General features: G+C 46.3%; 1 protein-coding gene across 5 annotated transcripts in view; it reads right to left on the bottom strand.

Annotated features, from left to right (window-relative positions):
* Positions 1 to 363: 363 nt before the first annotated feature.
* The window catches only part of HDAC7 (histone deacetylase 7), a 190323-nt gene continuing 175529 nt past the window's right edge, over positions 364 to 15157 (bottom strand). For all 5 annotated transcript variants that reach the window (XM_081898110.1, XM_081898111.1, XM_081898109.1 and 2 more), the window contains 6 exons: positions 14028 to 14125; positions 8090 to 8208; positions 7300 to 7433; positions 2898 to 2982; positions 2304 to 2436; positions 364 to 1394 (listed from right to left, as the gene is read on the bottom strand). In XM_081898110.1, coding sequence (XP_081754236.1) covers positions 1352 to 1394; positions 2304 to 2436; positions 2898 to 2982; positions 7300 to 7433; positions 8090 to 8208; positions 14028 to 14125 — 612 coding nt within the window. In that variant the 3' untranslated portion in view covers positions 364 to 1351. The remainder of the gene's footprint in view (positions 1395 to 2303; positions 2437 to 2897; positions 2983 to 7299; positions 7434 to 8089; positions 8209 to 14027; positions 14126 to 15157) is intronic.

Genomic DNA, 15157 nt, shown 5'->3' with positions numbered 1-15157 from the left:
CCATTCCTTAGCCAGACCACCCTGCAGTGTTGCAACCACCCATCTCTCAAATCTGGCCACTGACAATGGGTTGCGGCTCCATTGAACAGGGCAATTTTCCTCAGCGTAGGAAAAAATGGCATTGGGATCATTTCCATGGGTGCCCAAAACCAACTGACTGCAGCTTTCCAATATACGTAGACTGCTTGTACACACAGCAAAACAGAAGTGTGCAGAATAGTCACATGTCAATCTGCATGAAGACGACATGCCTTTTCATAGAAATTTTGCTGTGTCAGTAGCAGCCCTTTACAGGTGAGAATTATCTACCATCCCATAAAACCATAAAGCAGCTATGTGGAATAGAAACACTGCTCATCTGAATAATGGAGCATCTGCACATTTTAAAACATAAGGACTAGAAGCCTGTGTCTTTCAAACAAACAAAAGGAACATGGAAAAAAAACCCAAACAAATTAGATTTACAAGAATCCAAAGTCTGCATATTGGTTGGGATAACAGAGGACAAATTCCTCACTCATGTTTTCCATTCTACCCCCACCCCAAGTTTGCTTTTTGGAATAAGGCTGCTTGTTTTCACGAATCAGGGAGAAACAAACCAGCTGCAAGCACCATAGGGTTGTGTATTTACATAGCGCCTTAATGATGGTGAAACAGTGGACCAAGGGCTTTGAGTCCACAAGGAGGTGCAATTGCTCCCCACAAAGTTCTATGGAAGGTAGACAAAGTGTGTGTCTGTATGATCTGTATATAGTGCAACTTAGGAAGGTCCTAGACAAAAAGGGTAAGTTTGGGACAGTGGTTAACAGGAGCTGTTTGACATCCAAATGTCTTCTTCTGAAAATTCTCCCCTTGCAAAACCCAGCTCCTGTGATGATGGGGCACCATAAGGTAACGATGTCTTGCTTAGAGAAAGGAAGGGAAATAGCATCTTGGCTCCTCCTCAGCAGGCTCCTTCCAAGTGGTGGTGGGCGGCAGGGGGGGTGTCTTTGGTTCTGGAGGGGAAAAGGCACCACCCCAACGTCAGAGCAAACTCTCAAGTTCTGCATCTAGCCCCCTGTGTCCCACTGGGAACCCTTTGTGATGTCAGATTTTCAACCCAAGACGATTCCAGAGAGGACTTCAGGTTTGCGACCGCTGCTTGCCCTGTGGAGTTCCACATGAGGCAGCTCCCAGAGTCACCAATTAATCCTGGCCACCTGCCACAGGCCCTTTCTACAGAGTCTCTGCCTGAACTTTTAGTCCGTTTTCCAGGGGAACATGGGCTGCATGGCCGGCAGGAGCCTGGGCTGTGATATGAGTCAGAAGCCACAAAGTAAGCTGTGTTCCTGTAGGAGGATGAAGCAAGCCTTCACTGGTTCATGGGCTCTTCTTCCATTGGCTCATCCTGCCGCCTAAAAGCAAAGGAAATCAGTTAGGATAATACCTTTGTAAAATCACAGGTGGCTAAAGAGCCAGGGTTCTCTACTGGAGAATGTTGAGATTGTGCGGGTCACCTGGCAACCATCATATGCGCATGTGTAACCTCAAGGATTGACTGCCGCAACACACACTTTATGGGACAGTTCTTGAAGACTGTTCAGAAGGTGCAGAATGCAGCAAAAACAGACCTCTTGGTTGGGGTGGGACAGCATATATTGTCTGTGCTGCATAATTTGTGAACAGCTGAGGATCAACACACAACCTGAACTAGGAGTAAATTCACTTCCAGCCCCAAATATGGAGTGTCAAAAGATAAGCTGTTTCTTGTTGGAGGTGTGGAATAAAGTTATCATGAACTTGGGCCCACCAATCTATTTATTGACCATATTTGCATTCTGTCCTCACAACAACCCTGAGAGACAGACTGGATGTGAGGCCACCCAGTGGGTTCATAGAGAAGTGCGCACATGAACCCAAGTTTCCCAGATTTAAATCAAATGTTCTCATCTAATATATCACCCTGGCTCTTTCTAAAAGTGGTGGCTGTCTCTTCAAAGTGTGAGCCTCCACTGAAACAGATGCTGCAATCCTCACTGGATGGCCGCTTTGAAATGTTTCCTCCTGCAAACAAATGCATTTCAGCCGTTCCTAAAAAAAAAGTCTGATGGAATTCCCAGCGTGTCCCAGAAGGGTACATGAGCTCCAGTAGGATTTGCATTTGGGAAATTTTGCTTCTTCCCTACTTTCAAGTGGTTATCTTTTGAATTAAATGTTGTAGCAGCCATATTTATAGCTGTATGTGTGCATGCGTGCACAGTTTGCCTGCAAAACCGACTTTCACCCCTGAAACCGCTTTCATAGTCCAAGAAGGCATAACTCACCTTTTCTCTGCCATTACGGAAAGTGAGGCCAGTGCTGTCACCGTCTCCACCTCTTCTGTGTCATGATGTTGCGCTTCCAGGAATGAATAGGCCACAGTGGGGGCAAAGCGCCGCACAGAGCTCCAGTACTGGCCTGAAACAGAAGAGCAGGATCAGTGCCTGGCTTGTCCCCACTGGCCAGTACTCAGTCAAGCACCGAAAATGGTGCACAGGAGCTTCTTTGAGGGTCAGAACCTGTTGACCCAACTCCACAACCTCAGGATGCTGCTCCCAGCTGAGTTGTGATGGCAGCCTGTGGCAACTCAGGGCAAAACAAGACTGGATGGTAAATACACCTTTGCGTTTCATGTGCAGGTTTTTAAACAACAAGCTATTGGTGTGTTGCAATGGCACCAGAACAGGCGTGGAAAGGGAATTTAACCTTTTCTCTCTCCTGCTGTGGTCTTGAGGAAAAGGGAAGCAAAGCCTTTCCTTTTGAACTCTGAGATACCAAGGAAAAGGCAAATGACAGAACTAGCTGCTGCCTGTTAGCCCACCCTTCCCACACGCCTGACAGCCTGCTGTGCAGGAAGGAAGGGCCTTCACCACACTTACTTTGTACCCGGATCACTGCCTCCAGGGAGCGCACCGCGTTGTCACTGGGCTTCTGCTGCAGGGTTTCCTCGGGGAGAGGCTCCAGCTGTGGGAACAAAACAGGCTGGGATGTGACTGTCATTCTCAGACTGTGCTAGGAATGGTTTGCACACAAGCAGGTCCTCACAGTGAGCTTTATCCACATGTCCAACTGCATGGAGATGGACTCGGGGCTTATCCACACCTCAGCTTGCCCCACCATTTTCCCCTGGGAAAACTCACAGTCTAGTGATGAATCAGAAATGACAATCGGGTTTTCTGTGGAGTGCTGATTGTTCCAATTTAGCACTCACTAAAGAGGGGTTTTCTGAGGGAAAGCAGAGGGGCCAAGGCAAAATCGCTTGGACCTGTGCCTAGAAAACATGGAACAATTGAAATAATAATAATAAAAAATTATTATTTATATCCTGCCCATCTGGCTGGGTTTCCCCAGCCACTCTGGGTGGCTTCCAACAGAATATTAAAATACAATAGTCTATTAGACATTAAAAGCTTCCCTAAACAGGGCTGCCTTCAGATGTCTTCTAAAAGTCTGGTAGTTGTTTTTCTCTTTGACATCTGGTGGGAGGGCGTTCCACAGGGTGGGTGCCACTACCAAGAAGGCCCTCTGCCTGGTTTCCTGTAACTTGGCTTCTCACAGGGAGGGAACAACCAGAAGGCCCTTGGCGCTGGACCTCAGTGTCCAGGCAGAACGATGGGGGTGGAGACGCTCCTTCAAGTATACTGGACCGAGGCCGTTTAGGGCTTTAAAGGTCAGCACCAACACTTTGAATTGTGCTCAGAAATGTGAAGTGTGGAGGAACCCTCAGAGAAGAAAAAAGGATGCTTGCAGGCAACTGTTTTACAAAAACTGTTTTTCCATACAGAGCAAGGGGTTTTCAGCCTGAAGGCAACATTCCCTTGTAGAAGGTGTAGAAAATAATCCTGCTTGTTTAATCTGTGTTTTAATGAGTATGGTGCAAGGTGGTCTGCCATTTGTATTGTAAAGTGTGTGATGGGGGAAGTTGGAATGTGCTCAGAGGAGGGCCAAGATAATCAAGGGTCTGGAAACCAAGCCTTAAGAGGAATGGTTGAAGGAGCTGTGTATGTTTAGCCTGGAAAAGAAGAGACTGAGAGGTGGTATGATAGCCCTATTCTAATAACTCAAGGGCTGTCCCATGGAAGAGGGTGTAAACTTGTTTCAAGGATTCAATGGATTCAAGTTACAAGAGAGGAGATTCTGACTAAACATCAGGAAGAACTTTGTGATGGTAAAAGCTGTTTGACAGTGGAACTGACTCCTTTGGGAGGTGGTTGGCTCTCCTTCCTTGGAGGTTTTTAAGCAGAGGTTGGACAGCCACCTGTCATGGATGCTTTAGCTGAGATTCCTGCATTGCGGGGGGGGCACTAGGGGGCGCATCGGAAGATGGCTGACAATAACATCTCTCCGACCCACACGAGGTAATTTGGAGGCTATGATGGGAGTAATTAGCCTCCCTACCCCCCCCCCAGGATGGTGGGGGGGGGACTGCCCTTGCCTGCTGTGCCCTATACCACCCCCAAATTTGTGGGGATGGGGGCACTAGGCACAAAGCCCTCCTGTGGGATTCCGGCGCTCCTGGACGCCGTCCCACTAGCTGCAAGGACTTCAAAAGAAACAATTTGGATGAAGGAATGCACATATCTCAAGGAAGAAGGGGGAGTAAAGACTGCTAACAGAAGAGATCTCTGACAAAACAAGACAAGAATAAAACATGAGAAGATACGCCAAGATATGGTATGGCAAATGACTGATGGGGGAGGGGGAAAACCTTTCCTTTCTTTCCTTATGTGATTAAACAAAAATCCCCTCCCCTCACGAGTCAGAATTGTCATTTTAAGGACTTAAGCTGTGGATTTAAGGCTGTGTGGAGATAAACTTTCGAACCAAAGTATGTTTTAAGAAGAGCGTGGAATGTATAAGAGCTTTGGAATAACGCAGTTAAAAATGCCGTTGCCATATTGGGAAGTTCTGTCGGAGGTCTTGAGTCTGGGAGGAGAAAGAGAGAAATAGAGCTGTTTTTATATTGTGGCTGAAACTCCTCAGTGGGACTTAAGAGCAACAGTTTTATGAGATCAATGATGGAAAGAGCGATGTTATCTATGAAGGTGATGATATATGGAAACCATCTCGATTTGAGGACTGGAAGAATGGAAAATTCACATAGGATTATTATTGCTGTTTATCGGCTTAAGGAGACTATCAGAAGAGATCATAAAGAAAAAAGAGAAAATATATGAGCAAGATGTGATGTGGAAACAGCAAGATAAGACTGGATAGAATTATGAACTCTGTTTGGACTGATTTGGATTGATTTGGACATGAACGCAGTAGCAAGAAGATGATCAGAATCCCCCTTCGGATCTTGAAATATGGGTCCCCCCAACAAAATTTAAAATTCGGCTTTGTAATTCGGAATTTATGTGATGTGATTTAATTTGATTTGATTGGCCGGTTAGTAAAAAATACTTTTAAAAAAGAGAGATTCCTGCATTGCAGAGGGTTGGACTAGATGACCCTTCCCACTCTACAATTCTATGGTTCTGCCTGGTCAGGTGAAAGTCAGAAGGGGTGGAGATGCATATCTCAGTAGCAAAAGAGGGATGTTCTGGTTGGTGACTACAGGCCTAGAATTTTCATTTGGACTGTGTGATTGGCTGGTGCTGGGCTAAGAGGGACCACAAGAAGGGTATAAATGGCCAGGTGCTATTGAGTTGGGGCCAATCTATTCCTGTGGGTTGGAGGCTGGGTCCATGTTGGTTTGTGCTAGACTTGAGAGGAAGACCGAGTGGCTTGGTGGCAAAAGACTTTCTTGGGTGACCAGATCACTTGTCTCAGGCTGAAGAGACAAGGGGAGGACCTGTCTGCAGCACTGACGGAGAGCAGGAGGCAGTTTGAAATGCTGCCCTCTGGTGCCTGGTAGCAAAGTCAGAGGAAGACTCCAGGGCAGGGCAGGCTGCAGTAAAGACTGTTGGGATACTGCCAGGGAGACATCGACCGTCACTGCCTCCAGCCGGACTCCGGACATCCATCGATCCCCCGTAGACATGCAGTATCAGCAATTAGCGACACGAAGCCTCAGAAACAGATTGCCACATTCTTAGGCTGGTGCACACCCTTTCAGCAGAATTCACACAGCAAAAGTTGCACAGCAGGAGAGCATATTTACAAGTTTATTCGATGTTGGACAGAACAAAGAAAAGCATGACCGCCTGCTAGCGTATTCAGGCACAGAGAGAGAAAACGAAAGCGATAGCAAACATAAACAACCTGTGAACAGGAAATACGCAGACTCTGTGACTCACAAGCCTGCTCCCTTTTAAGGTGGAACGGAAATATCCTAACATCCTCCCCCTTTCCGTGTAACCTGTAGTACCTGTGGTTCAACCCAATTGCAACCTCTGTACGTAAACCTTTAGTTGTTCTCTGTTAACAACCTTAAAAGGGGGTCTCCCCCGGAAAGGGGGAGGATGTTAGGATATTTCCTAACAAAGACAAGGCCAATCGGGCAACAGAGTTCCTCAGAGCTGTCTTGGTGCGTGGACCCATCCAGTTGGACAAAACCACCCAAGCAAGTACAGATCAGCTCCTGTGAGGGCTGGGGGAAGTACCAAGGGCAAGAGCCTGTGGTTTTCCATCCCTGATAAGGCAGCGTTTCCCAGACTTTGGTCCCCAGCTGTTGCTGGACTACAGCTCCCATCGTCCTTGACCATTGGTCCTGCATCATTCTGTGGTTTGCCTCAGGTGCCAAAATGTCTTGGGCCAGACCTGGCTGGAAGAAATAAATTTGTGGAGTGGCCACATCTGAGTGGTGATATCACCTGTTTGGCTTACAGAAGGTCTCAGGTTGGATCCCTGGCACTGCCAGTTTTTCTGTTTCTATTTTAGATTGTGAGCCTCGTGAGATTGGGTCCTATTACACCTGGGGTTTTTTGTAAAGTGCTATACACAGTCGAGGGCAATTTCGCATGGGGGTTTCATTCCTGGCCCCTGTGCATGTCCTGCTTCATTCCTGTACCACCCATTTCATGACGTGTTGAGTGACATTTTGGGTCAGTTCTGGGTTTGGTGCTGTGTACGCACACATGATGGCAATAATCAGTTGTAGCCTGTACATAGATGGCAGTTACCAGTGCTTTTGTGTGTGTGTGTGTGTGTGTGTAGGTGCTGGAACTCACCATGAAGTTGTTATATTAAGTGCCACACTTTTAGCATTTGGGGAGAAATGGTCTGGTCTTGCATACCCTTGGGTATCCCCAGTAAAAAGCACTGGCAGTTACCTAAATATATCATTCTAATCCCCGGAGGCTGTCCTTGATTCTGCTAAGGATGGGCTCCACTCACCTCATTGCCCAGCAGGACAGAGACACAGGCCTCTGAGGCATCGCAGATGGCAGTCAGATCATGGCCCCCTTCCAGGGCAAGGACAAGAGCACCTCCAGCCACACTCATCAGCTGCCGGGTCATGTAGCCAAAACCTGGAGGGAAGCCAAAGGAAATGGGAGAATTAAACTTTATGGCCCTCACAGAAAAGAGCGCCCTCCCTGTAAATGGAAGATGTCCCACGCTGTCCTCTTGAACACACCCAGACATTCCACACTTCTCTCTCACCCTTTCTGCCCCCCCAGCACCCCACTTTCTCTGAACCTTCTTCCCAGTTATAAAGTGGATGTGGCTGATTCATAAGGCAAGCACTGCAATGCTTCCTTCCCCAAGAAGGAGTGACATCTGTAGTCAGACCAGGCTGATGTGGACATAATGATCAATGGGTCACTAAGTGCACTAAATCCGTACTTGGCACCCCGCCAGCAAGTAATCTTACTGAAGTTTTTGAGTGGAGTGCTAAGCAGACATAAATGCCCCTACCTTTAAACACTTTCTGGATATAACTGAATTGATGGATTCCTTTTCTGGCCTTTTTTAGGACAAACTAGTTGGGAACCCAGATTCCATTACAGACTCTGAAGTCCTGATACTGTAAAGAGCGCTTTCCCTGCTTAGCTACCCTGTGGGTCCTGTTTCTTCAGATACACCACTGACCGAACCTGGACCCCCAATCAGTCTTAGGTGATGGAGGCAGATTTCTAATTATCTGGAAAGAAGGATGAGTTTTTCAGTCTGTCAGCAGCCTTACATTTGGCTGAGACCTTGTAGCCTCCCAGTGGCGGCGGATGGCCATCAGCTGCATCAAAGCCTGCAGACACCAGGACCACATCCGGAGAGAACTCATGGGCTATCGGCATCACAACGGTCCTGCAGAGGAGGGAAAACAACAACAGTCTAGGTTGGCTAGCATCACTGGCACTGGGCTAGCACACTCAATGCTCCTGGGCTTCTGCTCCCAGAGTAAAGCAGAACACACTCTAGCTGTAAGGATGGTGCAGAATTCTGCATCAAACCCCTACCAAAAATTCTGCAATGGAAATTCATGACCTGCCTTCAGTGTGTAAGGCACAGAACTGTGTGTGCTTTTATGATGCATTATACTTCTGCTCGAGACTATCCATATTCCTTCCTTCCTTCCTTCCTTCCTTCCTTCCTTCCTTCCTTCCTTCCTTCCTTCCTTCCTTCCTTCCTTCCTTCCTTCCTTCCTTCCTTCCTCTCTGCAATAATTCGTTCTGATTTTTGCAAGTCACGTGGAAGAATAAGAACCTACACATGGCATGGCCTGAAGGCACCTGATCATTCAGCCACTTTGCTGAAGTTAAGAGGGTCGGGGTCTGGTCCCTGACTAAGTGGGGGTTCACCTGGGAACCCCATGAATTCAATCCTCAATCCTATTATGGACGGAAAGTGGACTATAAATAAAGCAAACCACAGAACACAAGGCACAGACATACAATCTTCTATGAAATATTAAGACCAATCAACAGAAGACAATGGGCCATATAGAATTTTTACCCCAAGGTGCTGCTTTATAAAGTAATTATGGAAGGGTCATAGCTCAGTAACAGAATGCCTGCTTCTTTTTGGACAAAATGAAACAGGAGGTTTTTATCACAGATTTTGAGCAATGCAGTTGAAGTACCAGACAAACAAAAAATAAAAGGGACAGTTGAAATAGGAAAAGGGGACATGTATTGAAGTGTTTTCACCATATAACCGTTAAATGTAATACAGTATACTGCCCCGCTGACTATGACGGACAAGAAAAAGCTGACCAAATGTTGACAGAGCACCTCCAGGAAGGCCCTTGAAAATCTGACGCAAGTAAGTGTGCATTTCTGTCCTAAAACTTTTCCTGAAGCTTTTCTTCCATGGCTAATGAACCAATGTTTTCTTTCCATAAAGCAGGAGAGGGCAGGAAAATGTCTGGGGGGGAGAGGGTTGAGATGCACTCTCCAACCTAGCATAGGTCTTTCAGAGGAGACTGTAGCTGCATCTCCTAAGCAAACAAGCAGTCCAAAACACTCCCCCCAAACCAGAACACCCTCCAAACATGAATAAATGAACAGGACTCTGAGGATTTTTATTTTCTGAATGTGGTTCAGCAACATGGATAGCTTGGCCAATGTTCAACACCCTCTCTTGCATCAGAGACATTGGCAGCCATTGTTTGTGCATTTTCCAAAGCTCAATTTAGCAAATTAAGGGCTAGAACTTCTCTTTCTCCAGCTGTGCCCAGTTCGATCGTCTACTTTTTGCTATCTTTCTTTCCTGAGTTTCTGTGGTATGACATGGACCCGGTGGCCTATGGCTTCTCTCTCCCTGCTCCTCTTCTCTTTCAGTGTTTCTCAGATGTTTTGAGCTCAGCCTCCCTCCCTTCCCCTTGACACTCTGCCAGAGGCGAGCTGTTTCTCAGCCCTGCGTTGCCAGACTTGCTTTCTGGGACCACTTCTAAACCCTTGCCAGTCGCCTTGGGATGAAAGCAACCCAGAGCCCTTGTTTGCATCAGGAGGCTGTTCTGTAGCGCTGCCTGTGAAATGACGAGAGCTCACGGGCCTGGACCCGTTCCCACCAACGCCAAGGCTAAGTTGGCTCAGGATTGAGTTCCTTTTTAGATGCTCCGTGGCGCAAGCTTTTCCCAGCTCTCATACAGAAAGTTCAGCAGGCCTGCAATCTTGCCCGCTGGGATGAAATCCCAGCCTACTCCAAAGGCCCATCCATCAGCTGGGTCATGCTTGCCAAGCAACTCAAAAGAGGCATGATATCCATAGGGCCTGGGAGCTGCATTTCTGTGTACAGTGAGGGTGGGGGAAAACTATTTATAGAGCCCTTTTAAGTGCAATCAAAGCACATATGCTGGGCAGCTGTGGGAGGGCGGCCTTTTTCCAAAGCCCAAGCTTGGCACGTATTGGGTTTGTGATTCCAAACTGGGGTTGTGCCAAGCAATTTCAGCCTCATTCATGGGGACGGAATCCTGGAAGTGCAGGCTCTGGCCACGTGGCTAAGAAGAGGCCTGAGGACCCCTTGTCCCTCTCCCCACTGAGGAGCAACTCCTTCTCACACTGAGAAGGTAACTGACAGCTAGTGGAGAGTAGCAGCTAAAGGCCAAACCACACGTGACATTAGTCACACAATTGGGTGAGTGTTTTTTGAAATAGCACCTATGGAGACCCTGATCCAGACTGCATCACAAAGTTGGGCATGGGGGGCTTTAATCCCTTGTTCCTCTCTATGCTCCAGACCCTGATCAGCCTGCCTATGTTTGCTAGCTTATTTGCATTGTAAGGAGAGCTTCCATCCAGGTCAGACACAGTGCAAAGAGCAGGTATGGTGTGTGTGAGTGATCTGGATTGGGAACACTGTGGGAGTGGGAAGTGTTAAAAATTTCCTTACCCTGTATGTGCTGTGTGCATGCTATATACTTTTCTCACATAATTAACACAGGTGCTAATTGTGTGAAACACATCAGGTCTTGCTTGGCCACAAGTGGCTGAGTTATGAATCAGGAAGGTCTCACTTTTGCCTTTCCTATTAAGTCACTGGGTAGCCACACTCTTGGAGCCCCAGACCCTATTCCTTTGAAAATACAGGGATAAGAGTATGGGTCTATCTTACAGAGCTGTTGTAATAACTATAACAAGACAATGTCTGCAAAGGGCTTTGAATATTCCAAAAGTACAAAAAATTAGAATTGTTGCAGTTATTACATGGGAAGTCCAAAATCTCTCAGAAACTGGGACCATGTTTTTGACATTGCCGCCACAGCAGGGCTAGTCCATGTGGGACTCTCTAGATGTTGCTGGAGGTTGCAAGCTACCATGGTCAATGGTATGGGAGGGGCTGGCAGGAGAAGCCACACTGCAGCAAAGCAAATGCCACAGAGCAAATGTGAGAAGGGGCCAAACAGAACTTTGGGTCTTGGCTTAAGGATTCCAGATGGCTTGCTAGGGGGCAGCCAGAGATGGGGGCCAGGGCCTGAGGAGTGTGTGTTGGGGGAAGTGCTGGAGCTGTCAGCAGAGGTGTGCGTGCAACTTTTTGACAATGCAGGAAAGAGAAATTTACAGCCTGGTCCTAGGTTTAATCATGTTTGCTTGGAAGTAAGTCCCACTGGATTCCATGAGAGTCGCTTCCAAGTATGTACACTCAATATTGCAGCCTTAAGGCTTCCTTTCCTGACTCTGAAGTTCTCCCCGCCCACCAACCCCCACTCCCCCCCTCGTGATGAAAATAAAAAGAAAACCAGGCAACTCTGCATTCCTTCAGATAATATAAAACCAGTAACCATATTCAAACAGTTCATATTGCCATGTTGTAAAGTCAAAAGGGCAGACTGAAGCTTTCATTCTACTAAGTTTCTCAGATCGGATTGAGGTATCTCCTACTTAGCTAGGTAGTGAAGAAGCTGAGACTGTGTGCAGAATCTGAAACTGAAAATTTCTAACAGCACAGCTGTAGAACAAATATAGGAGCTGAGATTTTGCAAGGATCAGCTCAGGTTCTGCAGAGCACATTGAATTTAGAATGTGCTACTCTCTCGTGCCTGTTTCCTCGTTCTTCTGTTTCTCCCTCCCAACTTATTTATTTTTTTTAATATCTTTTTATTGATTTCTTCGATACACAAAAAAAGACATAAAACATTAGAGATACAAACATAACAACACACAAACAAAAAAGGAAACACCAAAAAGAAAAGACCATAAACTAACACACAAACAATTTACAAACGACTCTATTTTAAAAACAGTAATTGACTTCCCTCCATCTCAGATTGGGCTGTTCAGACCCCATATCTCTCTGCAGTTTATTTCACTAAATCTTTACGTCGCAGGTTTTATATTTCACCTACTGTGATTTTAATGTTTCCTAAATTTGCTTCTGTATATGTTGTAAATTTGTTCCAATCATTAATAAATTTTATATTTTTCTGATGTCTGATTTTCTGTGTCATCTTGGCTAGTTCTATGTACTCAAATAATTTGGTTTGCCATTCTCTGACAGTTGGAGTGTTGGGGTTTTTCCAATTTTGCGCTAACAATATCCTAGCAGCTACCGTTGCGTACTGGAATAATGTTTGGTCTTCTTTTCTGATCTCATCTCCTACCATACCTTCTCCCTCCCAACTTAAATTGTAAACTCAGAACAGAAGTTGACCTTTGGAGGCTCACCATGTGGCAATCCAAGGGAGGGTCTTCTTGGCACCTCAAATGTGGAATTCCCGCCCCCTTCTGAAATAGGGCTTCGGGCAACCCTGATCAGTTTTAGATGCCAGGTAAAGACATATGCTTCCGACCAGGTGCTTAATGGGTACTAATGCCTGAGGTCACTTCTGGACAACCTGTCTGTAGAGCATCCATCCTGATTTGTTTGCAGGGAGGTTATATGGTGCTTTGTCGAACAATAGTTATCCTGCACTTTCCAGTGCTTTCCCCACAATCACATTCCTTACCAAAAAAGGTCCATTTTGGGCAGGGCTCAGCAAACTTACTGCGCCTTGGGCCAGGGTCTCCAGCGCCGATTGCATGGCGGGCCAGAGAGCACGTGCCCATACGCGTGCACACACACTATTTCCAGTGCACTTCCGGTTCGGAGGAGCACCAGAAATAGCTTGTGTGCATGTGCACGGGCCTCCTCCAAGCTGGATGTGCCCCAGGATTAATGCGTGCGCATGCGCAAATAACGCTTGCGCATGCGCACAAGCTATTTCCGGTGCTCCTCTGACCCCGAAGTGTGCAGCTGTGCAGCGCAGCACCGGTAAGAGTGGGTGGCAGTGGTCGCCGCGGGCTGGATAAATGAGTCCCTCGGGCCTTATCCAGCCTGCGGGCCTTAGTTTGGGGACACCTGATTTTGGTGGTTGGGAGTGGATTAGATTGCCAAATCCACTTTAAAAGTGCAACCTGAATTTGCCAGTATGGAACTGGAATCCACTTGCAAAACAGTGACAAGCTAGAAGTGGCCTGAATCTGTTGTCATTGTGCTTTCGTATCCTGGTTGTGGTGCAACACTTGTGTGTGTGTATTAGTTAATATCTCTCTGTCTAGATTGCTTTGCGATGAAGGGTGCAGAACAAATATTTTAAATAAATGAAGAACAATGTTTCATTAAGCCACCAGTAGTGAATAAGAAGAGAATGCTTCTCAAAGAGAAACAGAACTGTGAGACTGGAGAACTCCAGACTGGTGGTGTGTATGTGTGTGTTTTGTAACACATCATTGACACAATGATAATGAATTAGTAGTGGATTTACACTGGACAGTCCACACATCAGCCTGCTTTCTTTAATGTTCTGTGTTTCTTCCCCAAAGTTACGACATAATTGCTGCCTGGAGGGGCATTACTGCACTATGGTTCAATGAACGTGGGAGAAAACAAATAAACTCAAATGTAAATGGTATAAAAAGTCACAGGATTTCAGCAGGAAGCTAGAGGGCATGCACAGATTGGAAATGAAACAGTATGTCCACCCCAAAGCTTTTGTAGGCAAAAGCGTTATTGAAGTGTGATCACATATAACCACCCTGATAATATCATGAGCACAAATCATCATATATGCACAATAAAAAGGATGTCTGGAGGGACCCTGAATCCTCCACTTGTTCCAAATGCAACCAAAAGGTTAATACAAGAAGACTCTACTGGTGTTAAAGCTGTGGGAGCCACAGGAAGTCTGGCATGAAGGGGGGGCCTACCGGAAAGCAGCTAAGTACTCGGGGTCCCCCATGGGTGGGTCGAGGCCACCTGTCCAAGCAACGTTGACGGTGAAGCCCTCTCCAGCACCAGAGCCCACCTAAAAGAGAAAACAACACAGAGGCTCCTTATGCAGTGTGTTCTTCTGGCCCATCTGAGCCATACAAAGGGAGCTTTTATTTTAAAAAGAATCAGGGAGGAGTCAGACTTCAGCTTCGCCCCCCACCCCCCTGCATTCAGCTGTGATGAGAGAAGCAGGAGAAACTGAATGCTCCATGGTGGCCACACTGGGTTTCTTGATGTACTAGATAACATGCTCAGAAGACCCGGGCAAATTGGATACACTCTCATCAACACTGGGTATCTATGGAACTGCTTACAATAGCAGGAAAAAGAGCAGCACAAACAATGTAACTTGGAGATGTGTCCTTGAATCAGTTTTTAAATATACTTTGCTTCTGTGTGATCATATCACAGTGGCTTGCAAGATGGAGGTCCAAATGTAAACTTCTAAAAATGTTCTTTAAAGTACAAAGCAAATCCACAACTTCTCAGGACAGGAGACCCCAGGTGCTGTGTTTTTCTTTGGGAAGGAGAGGGACTGGTGACGAACCACAGGCAGCTTCTCCAATCTGGGGGCGGGGGTGTCTTTATAAGTTGTTGGACTTCAACTCCCATCAGCCCCAGCTAGCACCACAGTCAATGGTCAGGGATGATGGGAACTGTAGTCCAGCAATGTCTAGAGGAAAAATATTGGGGATAAGCAAGTTGTTTTCGTAGCATTTTCCTAGTTCAAATTAAAATTGGCTCTTTTCTGTGCTGCATGATGGATGGGGAGACAGTGGCATTTTAAGACTCACTAGAGGAAACAGCCTCATGGTGATGACAATATATATCCATTTCTTAAATGTATTAATGTGTCTTTCTAAACATGTACTGAATGCAATGCACAAAAGAAGTTTTTTAAAATAAAACCCCCAGATTGTAAGAAATCAAAAAACGATTGAGTACTTGTAAGTAATGTCAGGGGATCCAGGATCCTATCACCACAATGAAAGGTTTTCACATTGCTGCTAAAGCAGTACAGTGGTACCTCAGGTTAAGTACTTAATTCATTGTGGAGGTCTGTTCT

Source organism: Podarcis melisellensis (genome assembly GCF_964234715.1).
Source record: "Podarcis melisellensis genome assembly, chromosome: 2".
Taxonomy (NCBI): Eukaryota; Metazoa; Chordata; class Lepidosauria; order Squamata; family Lacertidae; genus Podarcis; species Podarcis melisellensis.
This window is presented reverse-complemented; position numbering and strand designations above follow the sequence as displayed.